Genomic DNA, 19,214 nt, shown 5'->3' with positions numbered 1-19,214 from the left:
CTAAGATTTCTTTGAAGATGGCCAGCATAAAGGTGAGACCGGTTATCTTATGTAAATAAACAATTATTGAGATATTGATTTTCACATTGATTCCAAATTAAACATGAGGTTACATATTAGCCATGCCTGCAAGTGAATAGCTCGAGTGTGCTATCTCATGTGGGAACTGACCGCTGCAGTCACTAATGAGTATCTGAAGATGGCATATTTTGGCCTTTTCTAGTTGCACATCTCCTGCAGCATGCTGGTATGTCAGTAATTTCTGAAGAAAAGGAAAAAAAAGTACTCTGAATAATGAGAAAACTTGAGTAATAAGAATACTGCTGAACCTTGTTTATCAAGCTCAGGATGCTGACTTTTGTAAAGCTATCCATTTATACAGAATTGCTCTTGTGTTAAAAGCAACTTGGGTGGGTTCAACATCAGAGGCAAGATACACTATCACAACACACTAGAGGTAAACGGCACTTTCACATACCAAGACAAAGACCGGAAACTTGCACTAAATAACATGTTTAAAATTTTTTTAATGGACTCCTAAAATCTGCTTCTTTTTTCACCCAGAAATAAGTTCGAAGTAAGATTCATGACTGGTTATTGAAACACCAATTCTACAAAAACAGAACTATTTGAAATAAACACTGTAATAGTTAGTTTTTAATAATATTTTGAAAAAGTGGAATTACAGTGCAAGAACTTCAACTTTTCTGTAAAAGTTTTTATTAATTGTTTGTTAATATCTAAACCTATTCTGCTGTAAGTGGTCAACGACTAATAAAGATATGAATTGAACTCTCCTGTTGACTTCATGGGTACAAATACCTTTTTCCACAAATGTTTTTAAGGTGAAAGAAGTCATCACAAAATTTTGAAGTCTTTGTTGCTATGACCACATGTGTTTTTTGTGTTTTACTGGTGAATACACGTCCGAAATATGATGGAATATGACCACATGGGTTTTCCATAATTTAATCTTTTATCTTCTGTTGAGAGAGATGTAATTTTGCATCCCCCCCCTTCTTTTCTTTTACCCAAAGCCTGCCGGGCCGCTTTAAAACTGCTATAATAAATGCTGGAAATCTTGAATGTCAGACATATTTCTGTGCAAGTGTTATACAACTTTTGGGGCTTATAAATTCAATTACAGCATTAGGCACCATCTTTTCAATCCCTGACTGCCTGACGAAATTTAAAATATCTTATGCTGTTGGCTTATAAACTATCAATACTATAAAGTTTTGTGTGTCCAGACATTTTTAAGCCATGTACCCTTTTGACGGGGAACTTATCAGTTACTTATCATATGCGTCAGCTACAATAACAAATTCTTGACATATTAAAACAAAAAATACACACATGCAACTTTTTACACGATATAAACATTAAATTGCCCAGATTATACATGTGTGTCGGAAGACCCAAAAGTGGAGCGCTTCATCGAATGCTTAATGTAGACTCTTGATACCAGCAGGGGAACACCTGTTGTGTCACACATTTGCAGTGTGGCTTGTTGTCTTTATCTCACCTGTCACACAGTGTCAGTGCAAAAGCCCCACTTGTGCCTGTTATACTTATACATACCTTCTCCAATCTGTAACATTTAACATTTGGGTTGTCAGTAAGTTCATGGTTCCAGCCTTTTGTGGTTTGTTATTCAGCATCCCAACTGAAACTAGTGGAGAGCACTTGGACTCCTTCATATGCTGGTCTTCTGTATTTGAGATGTTTTCTAGGCAGTGAGGGTAAATCTTTGTGGAGAGTGACTGATTCATTTTCAGAAACTTGCTAGCAAAAGTTGTAGAGAGCTGCCTTTCGACAGAGGTGATCTGAACAGATGTTTGATGGTATTGGTAGCCAGCATATAGGTGTAGATCTGACTGTGCCTAATTATTCTTATAATTGCATTCTAATGAATGTTATCCTTCTTTGTATGAGCATTATGGAGCCAAAGTAGTGTGTAGTATTCTGCGGCAGAGAGTACCAAAACAAGGGATACCCGATGGGGAACTGATGCCTCAATGTATTACCTGCCAGCTTTCTCAGGAGATTTACTCATGTCTCTACCTTCTGAACTGTGTTAGAAAGGTGTTTATGATATTTCAGCACTTTTTCTAATGTGACACGAAGGTAGTTTTGTTTATGATTGGATTTGACTATGCCAAGAGAGCCAAACTGTGGGTTGGTATCTGCTGGTGCTAGATGATTATAGAGGTGGAAAAGACCTACTTGTGTTTTAGAAACATTAAGTCTAAGTCTCCAAGTTTTAAAATATTCACACAGTTTAGAGAGATTGTTTTGTAGGTGTTCTTCAGTCAGATATATCTTCACTCTGGTATGAAGTTACAAGGTCATCTGCGTACTGGAATTTCTGGAGTGTCAAGTTCGATAGGCCTGCAAAGTAGAGATTGAATAACACTGGAGCAAGAACGGAGTCTTGAGGCAAGCCATCATTATGTACGTGCCATCTGCTCTTCTTTTCACCATGCTGTATTTAAACACTGATTGCTCAACATGTTGCTTAAGAGGTTGCTTAGAGTTTTGTCTTAAGCTGCTGACAGGTCAGTGAAAACTACTCCAGCCTTGAGTTTCTTCTGGTTGCCAGTTTCTGTGTGAGTAGTCAAGAAGAGCACTTGTTCACAGCAGTTTCTAAAAGTTCTAAATCCAGCTTGTCAGATGGCACCACATAATAAATTTTGTCTTGTATTTGGTTTAAGGTCATTCTTTCCAAAAGTTTGTATACACTGCGAAGTAGAGATATGGGACAAAAGTGCTCTACAGCTTTCCTTGTTTTCTGTGCTTTTTGATAGCAAAAATTTTAGTCCACTTAAATTTTGCTGGTAATGTTCCTGTGCGAAGAATGTCATGGATAAAGCTGAGTAGCCACATTCACCTTGTAGGTTCGCTGTGTTTGAAAAATTCAGGGTAAAGCCAATCTGCACCTGCAGCTTTTCTAGACTGTGTATTGGTTAAGGGGTTTCTCCAGTTCAGTGATCATAAATGGAGGCTTTTCTTTATTGGCCAAATATTTGCTTTATCTGAAACTTCCTGGCAGATTAAAACTGTGTGCCGGACCGAGACTCGAACTCGGGACCTTTGCCTTTTGCGGGCAAGTGCTCTACCAACTGAGCTACCCAAGCACAACTCACGCCCCGTCCTCACAGCATTACTTCTGCCAGTACCTCGTCTCCTACCTTCCAAACTTTACAGAAGCTCTCCTTTTGCTTTATCTGCTTGAAGTTTGAAAACTCTCACCTTGTGACTGGCAGTTGTGTTGCATGAGATTGTTGACTTATTTGTGTTGTGAGAAGAGTCTTCTCCTACTGTCCAAATCAGTGTCAAAGCTTTTCTGCTGGAATGTGTGAAGCCAGTGACTCAGGTTTCTTTCTGCCATTTTTCTCTCCCTTGTTCATTCTAAGACTCCATCAAATTTATAGATGTTCATTGGTCTCCATTTCTTTGAATTTATTAAATAGCAGGCCGATCTCTTGGTTCAGGCCAGGATTGTACCCTTTACGACACTCTGTGGATGATTTTGGCAGTAGATCAGTAGATATGACAGCCCGCGGAAACCTTGAGTATGAGTTCAGTACAGCAGGAATCTCTTCTACATCCTGTGCTATTGAGAATTCATACCTATGTAGTTTTCGAAAGTTTCAGTGGGATACAGAGGCAGTTCACTCTGGAGGAATAAGTAAATTGTACAAGATGGGAATCGGGTGATGCTGATTCCTGAGAAAGTAATTTTCTCTTTCATTAGTGCATGTGTGGTGAGCATGGGGTTCCATGCTATTGCAGTACCTACTTCCTTTCCTGTACTGCAATCTTTCATCTCTGTCTATCCTTGCTTCTCTTGCATTCTTTCTCGTGATGGCAGCTTTTGATATTGACTCAGGTATTCCCTAGGGTCCACTTTCCTTTTGCGGAATATCCTTTTGTTCACCATCTTTTAGCTGAAGTAATTTGTTGTCCCCTTCTGGTTTTAACCTTCATTTTCCACATTTTTCTGTAGTGTAGACAGACTGGGGTATAACACTGTAGGTAGTATCTTCTGCATGTGGTGTTAAAGATCATCTGCCCACAGTACCTGCATTTGCCCTTATTTGCTCTTCAAGGCCAGTGTGGTAACCAGTCTGACATGATGGGATCATTAGGCACCCTTTTGGTGGAGCCCCTTGACAACATAGGGATCACACTGCTGATGCCTAAGCTTCTAGCTCCCCATGCATGCAAGAAGGAGATGCCCATCTTCCCATCTTCCTTGGGCATCAAGACTCTCGACAGTGGTCATCATGCCAGATGGCCTTTGCTACAGCTAAGTGGCATCAGTGAAGAAAGCACTTGATCAGAGTACGTGGCATCTGGATGGATGTTTTGCACATGAAATGTATTAAATTACATCAGAATAATGGGTGTTCTGATCTGGCCATCTCATCAGACAAGTACAGGAATTTCATTGTGGATTGTTATAACCCTAGTGCTTTCCCTACCCTGGCTACCCCTTTTCAACTGGTACAAGGCAGTCATCTAGGAGCAAAACAGTTTAGCCATACTTTGTGTGTACTTGAAGTGATGGGGGTACTTTTATTGTGACAAAGCCATTATTTTCAGTGGAACACACTGAAGATAAATTTCAAGAAGATGAGTCATTAGGAAAAATGCACAGTGGATCACTATTTATTAAAGCCTCTTGTGCTGCACAGTCTGTAGCTCTTCAGCCATGTGAATGTGTGGCTTACCTACCAGTGACCATTGTCCCACTCAAATCCAGGGAATTATCTTCCACTGAGACCTTGCACTCCAAACAGATGAGGAGCTACAAGCTAATCTTGAGAGACGAGGCATACATTTTGTCCGATCCCTCTGAAAAAGTTCCCAAGGATTGTAGAATAGATACAGGTGCCTTTATCTTAGCCTTTGAAGGGAATGTCCTCCGAGCAAAAGTTAAAATAATAGTATAAGGGCGTGACATGAAGGCTTACGTCCCACCGTCCATGAGGTGCTTGCACTTCAGTCATATTTTGTCCTTCTGTATTGCAGACACAAAATGTGATAAGTGCAGATGATCACTGCTCAAAGGTAGTCCTTGTAAACAACAATCTGTGTGCATCAGTTGCACCATCCTCCACATTTACAGGTTTGCTGAATCTTCAAAAAAGAAAAGAATATGCAGGTATACAAAACTGTTGAGTGCCTGCTGTATACTGAGGCATGTAAAAAATAAAAATGCCTACATCCTGTTGATATTAAGTCCAATTGCGTGAAAGTTACAATCATCCCCCAGTTTTTCGAAACATATTCTGCCACCACTCTACTCTCTTGTGGTTTCCGTGGCACCGTCTTTGAGAACCAATTCCCACACCCAAAAAGAGAATCAGCTTCTTCTACTAGTGCCTACCAGTGAGAGGGCTCCCTTTTTGAGACTGCTCTCCCTAGAAACCCACAGATAAGAGGCCTGACACCTACTGGTGGTTGAAAGAACTGCACCCTTAGGGTCCCAGGGCTGCCCCCTCTTTGTCCATCCCACATTTGTTGTAGATAGGCTCTCATAAAAATTTGGATCATTAAAGGCTGCGGAGGAGGAGGAGGACAAGAAGAAGAAGCAGAAGGCGAAAAAGACGAATCTCAACAAGGCTATTCCAGTGATCCTGGAGGTGCCGGATACACCCTCACCCTCCCCTCACACACCGCTGATTATGATCAAATCCTCAAATACTTATGGTATGGTTTCACCCTCATCGCTCATCGGTGACAGGTAGTGATCCAGAGACATGACAAGTCCTCCTGGGCCTTTCATGCCTAACCTGGACATCCAAAACATGATCATTCTGTGCAACTGTAATGGACATTACTGTCAACTGCTGGAACTGCAACACCTTATTTCCTCCTCTTCTGTAATTTGCGTTGCTCTACAAGAACTGTAGTTTCGTGGTTATCATGCATTCAGTTAGAACTGTGCTAGCCGTGAGAGAACATGTGGACAGGTCCGTACTTTGGTTCACACAAATGTCTGGATTCCCCTTTGTACCACATTGGAAGCAGTAGCTGTGTGAGTGCAAATGATGGCAGTGATCACATTTTGCAGCTTACATGCCTCCATCCGACATGTCTTGATTTTTCTTTAGGTTTGCTTCCACTATCAACTGTAACGTCAGAACTGCCTCTCTGGTGCCTTTGCCTTTCGTAAAGCCATCTCACACAGCCTCAATTTCCTTCCATTGTTCTGTATATTATTCTTATCAGCAACTCAGATGCATGAACTGTTAAGCTGGTTGTGCATTAATTCTCATACTTGTCAGCTCTTGCGTCTTTGGAATTGTGTGGATGATATTCTTCAGAAAGCCTGGTTGTATATCACCAGACTCGTACATTCTGCACACCGGTGCAACTGGTCATTTTGTTGCCACTTCCCCCAGTGATTTGAGAAATTCTGATGGAATGTTATCTATCCCTTATGCCTTATTTAATTTTACATTGTCCAGAGTTCTTTTAATTTCTCATTCTACTACTGGAGCCCTTATCTCTTCTATATTGATTCCTCTCTCTTCTTCTATCACATCAGACAAGTATTCCCCTCATACAAGCCTTCCTGTGTACTTTTTTCACTTATCCACTCTCTCCTCTGAATTTAACAGTGGACTTCCCGTTACATTTTTAGTGTTACCACCCTTCCTTCTAATTTCACCTAAGGTTGTTTTGAATTTACTATATGGTGAGTCAGCCCTTCTGACAACCTTTCCTTTTTTCAGATTTTCCATGCAACCATTTCACCTTAGCTTCATTGCACGTACTGTTTATTTACTTCCTAAGTGACTAATATTTCTGTATTCTGGAATTTCCCTGAACATTTTTGTATTTCCTTCGTTCATCAATCAATTGAAATATTTCTTCTGGTATCCATGTTTTCTTCACAGTTACTTTCTTTCCAGCTATGGTTTTCTTTCCAGCTTTTGTGATTGCCCTTTTAAAGATGTTCATTCCTATTCAACTGAACTGCCTACTGAGCTATTCCTTGTCACAGTATCTATACCCTTAGAGAACTTAAAGGTATCTCATCATCCTTAAGCACTTCCTTATCCCACTTCTTTGCATATTGATTCTTTCTGACTAGTCTCTTAAATTTCAGCCTACTCTTCATCAATACTAAATTGTGATCTGAGTTTATTTGTGCTGCTGGGTACGTCTTATAGTCCAGTACCTGATTTCAGAATCTCTGGCTAACCATGATGTAGTTTAACTGAACACTACCCATATTTCCCAGCCTTTTCCTAGTATACCTCCTCCTCTTGTGATTTTTGAACAGAGTGTTCACTATTACTATCTGAAATTTATTGCAGAACTCAATTAGCTAGTCTCTCTCTTCTCTGATTCCTAGTACCTAGCCCATATTTTCCCGTTACCCTTTTTTTCCACTCCTTCCTCTACAACTGCATCCCAGTCCCACATGACTACCATATTTTAAGGCTAAAAGGCACACTTTAATTTTTAAGTAATTTTTAAAAAGAATGTTACATTTTTTAACATTTTTTTTAGATTGCAAAGCCAGACTAAAAAAACCTTAGTTTATAAAATTGTACTGACCATTAAAGTCCCTGAAAATCGCAGCTGGTCTTCACTCCAATTAAGAGCGTTACTTATGCTGCATTGCTTCAAAGATTTAACAGTAATGTTGTCTCTCACTCTAGATTATGACTGTTTTATCCACTAACACATTTGTTTGATTGTAGATCATTTTGAAGCTCTCTTCGGTGTGAATTCATATTGGGTTTTATCCATCATCCATTTGTTCCATTCCTCTCTCATATACACTTTAATGGTTACACCAAGAAATCCCTTCCATACAGCCTAGCCACCTGTGGTCATCACATCTGCAGCGTCGAGTGGTCCCTCTCGAATGAGGATCTCACTGAAGCCCTCACAGACTGTAATTATCCTCCCAACTTTGTACAAAAACAAATATCCTGTGGTTTATCTTTCCAGTCTCCCCCCACCTCCCAAAGTCCCACCGTCCGGCCACAGAGGAGCATTCCCCTCATAACTCATTACCACCCAGGACTGTAGCAGCTGAATTACATTCTGTGCCATGGTTTCGACTACCTCTTATCATGCCCTGAAATGAGAAATATCCTGCACACTATCCTTTACATACTTTACACCCCCCCCCCCCCCCCCCCCACACACACACACAGTGGTATTGTTCTGTACACAACCCTTCTTACCCCTGTAATAGACCTAGATGCAAGACCTGTCCCATACATCCTCCCATCACCACCTACTCCATTCCAGTCACAGACATCACCTGTCCCATCAAAGGCAGGGCTACCTGTGAAACCAGTCAAGTGATCTACAAGCAAGCTGCAGTCACTGTGCTTCATTCTATGTGGGCATGACAATCAACAAGATGTCTGTCCGCACGAATGGCCATCGACAAACTGTTGCCAAAAAACAAGTGGACCACCTGGCTGCTGAGCATGCTGCCAAACATTACATCCTTCACTTCAATGACTGCTTAACAGCATGTACCACGTGGATCCTTCCCACCAACTCCACTTTTCTGAATTGCACAGTTGGGATATAGCCTATGTTGCCGTAACTCTCCTGGCCTCAAGCTTTGTTAGTTGTTGTCCTCACCCATCCAGCCTCCCTGTTCCCATTCCAGCACTATACAGCCTGCATTCCAACATCACACCCAGTCTTTTTACTTCTCTCCCTCCCATTCCCCACCTCTCCCCTTTCCTCTGTCTAACCTCCCACAGCACATACCCTTCCATCCCTATCCTTCCCCACCCCAGCTTTCTCCTTACCTCCACCCATCATGCACTTGTGCTGCTGCTCGCAGTGTGGCTACAGTTTCCTGAGACTGCAGTCTTGTGTGTGTGTGTGTGTGTGTGTGTGTGTGTGTGTGTGTGTGTGTGTGTGTGTGTGTGTGTGTGTGTGTGTGTGTCTGTGTGTGTGTGTTTGTTTGTTTGTTTGTTTGTAGTCTACTTTCGATGAAGGCCTTATGGGCCGAAAGCTTTATTTGTGACGGTCTTTTTGTTGTGCCTATCTGTGACTCAGCATCTCTGCTATATGGTGAGTGGCAATTTTCTTTTTCATAATATTGTTAATGGCTTACTTCTTGAGATATCAAGAGGTTGTAATTGTGAAGTAAGTCCTCGCAGAATAACAGCTAGCTCTGTATTTCAGTGTCTCAGTTTTTCTCTCACAGAATTTTTCAAATGACTACTAAGCTGATCTAGCACAAGAAGAGAAGTCTTCGTCAATAAGCACCATTGCTTTTCTCCCACACTCTGTTAATCCTCTATTTCATGCCAGACTCGTTCATCCAGCCCATGTTTTGTAAGTGAACAATAACACCAGGCAGTGTTTCAGAAGGTGTTACCGTTGTTTTGTTCATGAAAATGATCATTGGATTAAGTTTAGTACCATTAATGTGGCATGAAAGGGGAACAGTGTGGTGCATTTGTTCATGTCCACTTGTTTTTATAGTTCCAGTTTTAGCACCTTTCGTGGCAGCAGTTGTGTTGCTTTGCACATCAAATGTCAGAGAAGGTTCGTCTGTATTCGCTATTTGGTTTAGTTCAACACTGGTTTTCTTTCGATGTTGAATAATAAAGTGATGGAAAGATAATATTTTCTCTTCATACTCGTGTGGCATTTTCTGAGATATTTTGGTTTTGGTTTACATGCTAAGTCCATGATACTCCATAAACCTGTAGCACCAACTAACTCCACCCTTAAAGTCTGTTAAGTTCCACTGTAGTGCTATCATATGAGCATGTATTTGAATCATTTTTGTATTAAATCCATTCCCATTTTGTGGTGTCCTTGAATCCATTTCAATGTGTCATCTTCTAGTTTTAGCCATTTTGCTTTCAGTCCTCTATTTGCACATTTAGTCTTCCTCATTTTTTTTCAGTTCTTCTTTACTAGCCCGCCAATCACAAATGGTTATTCTGTTGGTGGAGGGCTGAAATGCCGCTCAGCTGCTCTGGTTCGATGGTCTTCTGCATAAGCTATTACTTTCAATTTATGGCCCACATCATATGGATACCTTTTGGTTGTTTTCCATTGTGAAACAAGTAACTAACAAAAATATTATACTGTTGCTGATTACACAAATCACTTTCAATTCAAGTTCACTGGCACCGTAGACTGCAGTGATGCATCATAGGCTACGCAGTGTTCTGGGTCTGTGATGGCATGATGGGTGGTAGGCAATGTTAACAAGGTTGTGAACCCCACAACCTGTGTTCATCGCATTGGTGCACTGCTTCTGCCAGTTGAATCCAGTGTTGCCAGACAGAGATAAGTTTGCTGCAGCATTGAATATATGGCCATTTTTAAGACTGATGGGAATTTTAAATCAAACATGGTACTTTTTTATATAAATTTTAAGTATAAGACACCTGAATTTTGGAGTCAGTTTATTGAAGAAAAAAGTGCACCTTATAGTCCTTAAAATATGAAATTAGATTCATCTCCCTTTACATACTGAAATGATCTTTCAATATCCTCATATACTTTCTCTATCTCTTCATCTTCAGCTTATGACTTCGGCGTGTATACATGTACTGTCATTCTCGGTATTGGTTTGCTGTTGATCCCCATGAGAACAGCCCTATCACTGAACTGTTCACAGTAATTCCCTCTCTGCCCTACTTCGCTATTCATAACAAATCCTACTCCAGTTACATCATTTTCTGCTGCTGTTGATATTACCCTATACTGACCAGAAATCCTTGACTTCTTTCCATTTCATTTCACTAACACTCACTGTATGTAGAATGAGCCTTTTCATTTCTCTTTTCATATTTTATAGCTTCCCTACCATGTTGAAGCTTCTGACATTCCATGCCCCACTTGTAGAATGTTACCCTTTCATTGGTTAAGGAATCAGAAAGCCACATTGAACACAGCCTGTCAAGTAAGACTATCTTTGCTGTAGCTGTTAGTAGTGTGGCAACATATTATTCATGATAATCATTCCTAATATGTGAATGAATCTGTTTTTCTTATTCCTTTTTAAACCCTAAATCAACTAACCATCATTTACAGTTGGAAATTAAGGTGCCAAAAAATGGATTGCTTCTATTAAATTATAATCTTTTCCTCGGCATAACATATAGAAAGGTGGGACACCTTACTTTCAAACTGCCATTATTATATTTAAGAGTTTTCTTAATGTGACAGTCAACTCCAGTCACATGCAGTAGCTACTCAACATGCAGAGCCGCTGACTGGTGGGTGTTGTGCAATTAATTCTGGAATGCTTATTGCTCGGTTACTATAATCACAGTTTTCGCAGATTGATCACACCTCTAACCAGTCATGTCATGTCATCCCAGAGCACTTCTTTTTCCAAGCTTTGGATTCTTCATTCTTCCCTTGCCAGACGCAGACAGCAATATCCACATTGGTTACTGCTGGGGCTGTGTGTGCTGCTAGTTTGCAGATATTTGTATAGCTCGGGGATCCTACCAAGTATCCAGTCTCTTCCCAAGACCTTGGCAAGACTAGCTCCCATCTGCCAAGAGCCATTATTGCATTGGGAGTATCCCTATGTATCTTATACACATTAATACATTTCCGTATGGTAAGTTCAAAAGGAAACTATCCTTGACACAGATCCTTCGAACTAAATATGTGTAGTTGTACACATCTCCATACACTTCAGATGACGTCTACTATAATTGTAAAGTGTTATGAGGTTCCCAGTCATCTCATTGGATAAAAAAGTGCACTTAATTGCCACATGCTAGAAGAAAATTTGTGAGGTATGCCAGAGCGCTTCCCATTGTTAAGTTATAATGCCCATAGCTGATGGCCTGATGTGTACTGTTGTACTCCCACATTTTAGAATTTCAGTTAAGCTTGGGGTATGGTTTTGTGAAATTTTTGATACAATTTGCTGTTATAGAATATGCATTTAACAGTGTTTCAAACAAAATAATTTTAAAATTTATACCAACTTATAAATACAGGAAAAATGCTCTGCTTCTAATTTTCATTTAGTGATTATGATTATTTTATCAGGGTTTGCATTTTAATGAGGTGGTTGTTGTTGTTGTTGTTGTGGTTTTCAGTCCTGAGACTGGTTTGATGCAGCTCTCCATGCTACTCTATCCTGCGCAAGCTTCTTCATCTCCCAGTACTTACTGCAACCTACATCCTTCTGAATCTGCTTAGTGAATTCATCTCTTGGTCTCCCTCTACGATTTTTACCCTCCACGCTGCCCTCCAATGATAAATTTGTGATCCCTTGATGCCTCAGCACAAGTCCTACCAACCGGTCCCTTCTTCTTGTCAAGTTGTGCCACAAACTCCTCTTCTCCCCAATTCTATTCAATACCTCCTCATTAGTTATGTGATCTACCCATCTAATTTTCATCATTCTTCTGTAGCACCACATTTCGAAAGCTTCTATTCTCTTCTTGTCCAAACTATTTATCGTCCATGAATCACTTCCATACATGGCTACACTCCATACAAATACTTTCTGAAATGACTTCCTGACACTTAAATCTATACTCGATGTTAACAAATTTCTCTTCTTCAGAAACGCTTTCCTTGCCATTGCCAGTCTACGTTTTATATCCTCTCTACTTCGACCATCATCAGTTATTTTGTTCCCCAAATAGCAAAACTCATTTACTACTTTAAGTGTCTCATTTCCCAATCAAATTCCCTCAGCATCACCCGACTTAATTCGACCACATTCCATTATCCTCATTTTGCTTTTGTTGATGTTCATCTTATACCCTCCTTTCAAGACACTGTCCATTCCGTTCAACTGCTCTTCCAAGTCCTTTGCTGTCTCTGACAGAATTACAATGTCATCGGCGAACCTCAAAGTTTTTATTTCTTCTCCATGGATTTTAATTCCTACTTCAAATTTTTCTTTTGTTTCCTTTACTGCTTGCTCAATATACAGATTTAATAACATTGTGGAGAGGCTACAACTCTGTCTCACTCCCTTCCCAACCGCTGCTTCCCTTTCATGCCCCTCAACTATTATAACTGCCATCTGGTTTCTGTACAGATTGTAAATAGCCTTTCTCTCGCTGCATTTTACCCCTTCCACATTTAGAATTTGAAAGAGAGGATTCCAGTCAACATTGTCAAAAGCTTTCTCTAAGTCTACAAATGCTAGAAACGTAGGTTTACCTTAACTTAATCTTTCTTCTAAGATAAGTCGTAAGGTCAGTATTGCCTCACGTGTTCCAATATTTCTACGGAATCCAAATTGATCTTCCCCAAGGTTGGCTTCTACTAGTTTTTCCATTCATCTGTAAAGAATTCGCATTAGGATTTTGCAGCTGTGACTTATTAAACTGATAGTTCGGTAATTTTCACATCTGTCAACACCTGCTTTCTTTGGGATTGGTATTATTATATTCTTCTTGAAGTCTGAGGGTATTTCGCCTGTCTCATACATCTTGCTCACCAGATGGTAGAGTTTTGTCAGGACTGGTTCTCCCAAGGCCGTCAGTAGTTCTAGGGAATGTGGTCTACTCCCGGGGCCTTGTTTCGACTCAGGTCTTTCAGTAATGAGGTACTCTGTAGTATTGATAAGGTGTGGAAACTGGTAAGACTGGTTATGGATTGCATTTGATCTATTCTCTGATTTCTAAAGAATTTTTCTGCTGGCATAGAAAAAACAGCCTTTCTATTCTTCTTAAGGGTACATAAGATGAAGTTGATATATGATATACTGTGGCAGATTTACGTACAAATCATCCTATACAGCAGCAAAGGAGTATCAGGAGAACAGACAGTGTCCAGTTCATTTTTCCCTTCTGCCTTTGAGAAAGATGGTCACATATTACTTAAGGAATTAGTTATGCCATAGCTAATCAGTTATTTGGTAATGATTAATGATGATTCTCCTCCATTTTGAGATATGAAGGAAGAAAAGGGTTTAACATCCCATTTGGTTTGTGAAAATTTTACGTAGTAATTATTTTTGGTTAATGATGACACCAAGAAATGAGATAATGCAACCACACACTTGCAGTCAGCTGATGGTAGGCCCACAAAACATTTGCTAGAGAATTGTGCAACTTTCAAGCAAAAAACCTTTTTCTAGCACTAGTAAAAACTTCCTGTTGTACTCCCAGGCTAACGCTACCAACCATACGGATGTGTGCCACAGAATGCGAGAATTCAGGTCTGCTAGTTATACCTTCCTCAGGAGTTTAATAGAAACAGTTTGGCATCAGCACAAACACCTCAAATCGTTTTCAATTGAACCTGCAGCATCCACCACAATACCGTGTGACACCAGCCTCACAAGTAGTGGTGTGTGTATCAAAGCAGTAGTGCTGCAATTGTGGGCACCATCTCTCTTCTGCAAAATCAAGTGCCTGCTGGACACCACGCCAATATTCTTATGCCATGCATTTATTTAGGATGCTGCCTGGCCATTCGACAGCCACTGCACACTCTGGTCTTAATTTGGCCACACTTAGCAACCCATCAGTTGGAGTTCACAATCAACTCTCACTCATGTTCTGGGCTTATGTTCGCCATGCTAGGTAGCTTATCAGTCAGAGTTCATGCCTGAGCCCTTGTCTCGCTGGACCTTGTGTCAACCATTCTCGAGCTGTTGCTTTGCTTGTTTTTGCCTCATTCGTCCTTGTACTGCTGCCTCGCTGGATTTTACCTCAATCGTTCTCGAGCTACTGCCTCACCGGATTTTGCCTCAACTATCCTCAAGCTGCCTCACTTTACCTTGCCTCATTTTTCCTTGAGCTACTGCCTTGCTGGACCTTGCCTCATCCATCCTTGAGTTGCCGCATTGCTGGACCCTGCCTCATCTGTCCTCGAGCTGTCTCTCATATCCGCCTCTGTGCCAACTACCTTCGGCCACTACTCCATGGATTCCAACCTACGCTATCAGGAGCATCCAACCCTGGGTTTGCCTCTTCCAAGTGGATGCCACACTGTGTTAGGTGGGTTGGAATGACTTGGGGGGGGGGGGGGGGGGGGGGGAAGAGACCAAACAGTGAGGTTATCGGTCTCATTGGATTAGGGAAGGATGGGGAAGGAAGTCGGCCATGCCCTGTCAAAGGAACCATCCCAGCATTTGCCTGAAGCGATTTAGGGAAATCATGGAAAACCTAATTCGGGATGGCAGGATGCGGGATTGAACCACGTCCTCCTGAATGTGAGTCCAGTATGCTAACCACTGCGCCACCTCACTCGGTGTGTTCGAAATGGCTCTGCCACCTCATCCATAAGCGAACCACAAATGCAATGTGTTACCATCAATACAGGTGTGTACCACAGGCTGCTGCGGTTCAGATCTACTAATTACATTGCCCTCAGGAGATCTATGGAAACAGTCCATCATCAGTGCAAACATGCCAAGTTGTTTTCAACTGAACCTCCAGCAGCTGCCACAATACCATGTGCCCCCAGCCTCACCAGTAGCAGTGCATGTATTGCAGTAACAGCACTGCAACTGTGGGCATCACTTTTCTTCTATGAAACTGCGTCTGCTGAATGCCGAGCCAGAGTTCTTCTGCTGGGTGGGTATTCAGGGCACCTACAGCCACTGTGCAGTCCTATCGTAGGCTTAGCAACCCATCAGTTGGGATTCATGGCTCTGAGCACTATGGGTCAGTTGGGATTCATTCTCAGCTCTCGCTCGTGCTCCGGGCTTATGCCAGCCGCACTCAACAACTGACCAATTGAAGTTCATTCTTAATCTCTTGCCTCATCAGACTTCACCTCAGCCATCCTCAAGTTGCTACTTCCCTAAACCTCATCTCAACAATCCTTGAGTTGCTGCTGGTGCTTCTCTAGAGCCCATCTCAACTTTCATTGAGTTGCTGCTTCTCTGGACCTCGTCTAAGTGATCCTTGAGCTATGTTTCACTGAACCTTGGCTAAAACATCCTCAAGCTCACACGTTGCTGGATTGTATCTCAACTATCCTCAAGTTTACATCTCACTGGACCTCGTCTCACCTGTCCTTGAGCCCACACCTCGCTGGACCATGTCTTCAGCCGTCCACAAGCTCACTGTCTCGCTGGATTTCATCAGTGATAAGACTTCCAGTCAAAAACATTCCAGTGGAACATCAGTGTTGTCTTTCAGTTGAACCAGGTAATGTGGACTCACTTCCCAAGAAACTGTATTGTTGTATTATGATTGTTCCTGACTACATTCTGTTGTAGCATACTGCTCCCCTCAGTTGCAAATACAAAACTTCCTTATCTGTCTGTTTTTTGCCTGCTACTACTACAATAATACAGTTTTGTCAATTTTGTCAGAATTAATACACATTTTACCTCAGACATTGAAAATCCTTTGTTTTGCCCTGTCAGTCCTTGCGATACTTCTCTCTGTCATTCTCTGTCTCTCTCCTCACATTGTTTTCCACCTCCCAGCTGCCATAATCCTTTCCACCTCCTTCCTCCCTCCCTCCATATACACCTATCTGCTAGACAACTGCTTATCAAGGAGTGGTGCCCCCCATAAAATACTTCCTCTCCCAGCTAACTGTATTTTTTTTTAATGTGCAGCTCTTTAAGTATCAGAAAGCGTAACATTGCTCTGATGCTCTGTTTTAATAAGTTAGTTGGGGTAATTTAGAGTTCATTCTGTCAATTTTAACCAGTATACCAATATGCAGTTCATGACTGTTTCCTTATTCTTATTCTTAAGAGTTCCAAAACTCACCTTGCTCCACAGAAACTTTGCTATGTTTATACAAAACTTGCATTTCTGTTAGCAAATAGCACACTTTCTTTGATAACTTATAGATCTATATAGTTTAAATTATGAAATTGCTCTGCCATCATGTAAAAGTTTAAAGTTTTCTTGAAGTTTCATGATTGTTTTATAGAATCATAAATTTCTAATACAATAAATTTATAATATAATATAATATTAAATATATATAGCATATACATCCAACTATGTATATGAGTTTGCAGATAATGAAATTCTTATGTTGATCACAAAATACTTATTTTACATCTTCTCTATGCCACTTGGCATTTTACCATTTCTCATTGTCAAAGGAACAGAACACCATTGTTATAAAGTATTGACTCCAACTTGCTATAACTAAGCATAAGTGCACATGCGCTTAGTAAACGTAAGTTGAGAATGATTCTTTGTATCATTAGTGTTCTGTTCCGTTGACAGTGATGAAATGCCAAAATGCACAAGGGAGAAAGAATATGAATACTTTGCGATCGAGATGAGAGTTACATGATAAGTGTAGAACATGACTGCCATGTGTCATGAAACTTTATATATAATTTTTTTTTTTATTTTTTATTTATTTTTTTTTTTTACAGATTTGCCCAGTTGGCTGCGAACATTCTCATACGCAGAAATGTGCAAGTGTATTTGTTCTCACAAATATGTCCAACACCATTTGTTCCATTTGCCATTCTGCATTTCAAATGTGCTGCTGGAATCATGGTAACTGCATCACATAACCCTAAGGATGACAATGGATACAAAGTATATTGGAGCAATGGTGCACAGGTAATATACAATTATTTTCTTTTTAAGACTCTCTCTCTCTCTGTCTCTCTCTGTCTCTGTCTCTGTCTCTGTCTCTATATATATCGACCTTCCCCAAAATTTTATTGCAGCAAGGTGCTTTCATCTTTGCTATGCTATTATTGACAGATATTACAAAAGAAGTTAATTTATTAGTTTCAAGTGAAAATTGAAATAATAAATAATTAATGATAGATACTTTTGTGTTACATACATCAGCCGTAAATAGACTGTAATATTCATCAAAGATTGACCTCTGGAGCTCTTTGTTATAATCACGGATTGTCAGAATTTAGCTATTTTATAGATAATATTTTGTGATTTATTTGATATAAATGAGTCTTAAGCAAAGTGCTGAAATGTATTATTGTAGATTTATTTTAATGTGCCTCATAATTCATATAACCTGTTGCATTACCGCTCATGCAGTAGTGTAGGATATCTATCACACAATTTCAATTTTATGCACCCATAACCCTCACTACATATTAGACTTGGATAAGTACTGCTATCACTTTTTGTCTTAAGAGTCTAACTTAACCCTCCTTTTGTTTCACTCATCATGAGAACAAAGATGTTATAATGTAATGATTACATACCCTTGATTTAAACACATATGAAAGTTTCTCGTAGATGATACTGAATTTTTTAAAAGGGTATTGATGCATTTCAGAAAGGAAGGCAAAATTCAGCTGAAAGAGAGGAAACAAGCAAGATAACAATGTTTTGTATTGCATCACTACGTAACACTTGAAACGATGGTTGTATGTAATTGCTAGAAGTTCCTGAATAAATTTCTGTAAAATCAAAAATAGTACTACAGCAAAGACTTTTAATTGTGAGAAGTATTTGCAATAGAAACTTAATTTACAGAGAACTATTCTTTAACCTGATTATTTAGAAAATGTATCTGCCTAGTCTCTTTTTTGCTGTTGGACTTAATGGCTGCAGCTATGCTAACAGAATCTTTGCTGAAAGGAAGCTCTTTGACAGCGAGCTACAGAAAGGCCGGTAGCCATGTGGCAGCCAAAGAGGGCAAATATTGAAAAGAAGCAACGCAACATCAATTTATGCAGTTAGTTTTCGGGTATTTGCTGAATGTTATTAACAAAATCTGAAATCACCATTTTTTGGATCCAGCTATTTTCTTCAACACGTAATCGTCATTCGTTGATATAATGCAAAGAGATAGCATTGAAAACTGTGGTTGCTGTTTATATTGAATTTGGTGCACTGTAGATCATACATTGGTGCATAGAATATGTGGCTAATATGTCAAAATTGTTTTTAAATCTTGAAGGAGATCTATATCTCTCTCCAATTTAGAGTTAATGAATGTCATTTCATTATTGCTTAAAGCTGTTTGAGCGTACAATTTTGAAACTTAATTCACTGATGGATGTAGGTATCTCTTTTTGTGTGCAGCTTATCATTTCAGTTCTGCCACAGTGAAAGTTGTGCTGTAAGTTGTTTTCATTTTGTTTAGAAGTCAGAGACAGGCTCTCACATATCCAGCAGCTTGTTTCTTTGCCAGACATTTCATCTTGTTGTTTACAGTATGAACATTTTGTTCATGAAATAATATTTAGTATCAGTAGCTAATAAAAATTTTGACCCATGTTATTTTTAGTTGAAATGACGTATTGCAGTGCAACAGAAAAAGATAAACTGAAAATGGCTATTGCATGGCCA

The 19,214-nt window shown here is 40.0% G+C and overlaps 1 protein-coding gene and 1 non-coding gene across 4 annotated transcripts in view; one reads left to right on the top strand and one right to left on the bottom strand.

The window, feature by feature from the left end:
• Nucleotides 1–19,214, top strand: part of LOC124802890 (phosphoglucomutase-2) — a 144,674-nt gene that overhangs the window by 5,585 nt on the left and 119,875 nt on the right. For all 3 annotated transcript variants that reach the window (XM_047263939.1, XM_047263940.1, XM_047263941.1), the window contains exon 4: nucleotides 17,312–17,504. In XM_047263939.1, the coding sequence (XP_047119895.1) occupies nucleotides 17,312–17,504 (193 nt within the window). The remainder of the gene's footprint in view (nucleotides 1–17,311; nucleotides 17,505–19,214) is intronic.
• On the bottom strand, nucleotides 3,064–3,138 carry Trnal-caa. Its single transcript has one exon. It is a non-coding gene; the product is annotated as a tRNA-Leu (tRNA).

Source organism: Schistocerca piceifrons, chromosome 6 (genome assembly GCF_021461385.2).
Source record: "Schistocerca piceifrons isolate TAMUIC-IGC-003096 chromosome 6, iqSchPice1.1, whole genome shotgun sequence".
Lineage (NCBI taxonomy): Eukaryota > Metazoa > Arthropoda > Insecta > Orthoptera > Acrididae > Schistocerca > Schistocerca piceifrons.
Note: the sequence above shows the minus strand (reverse complement) of the source record. Positions and strands in the feature narration are given on the sequence as shown.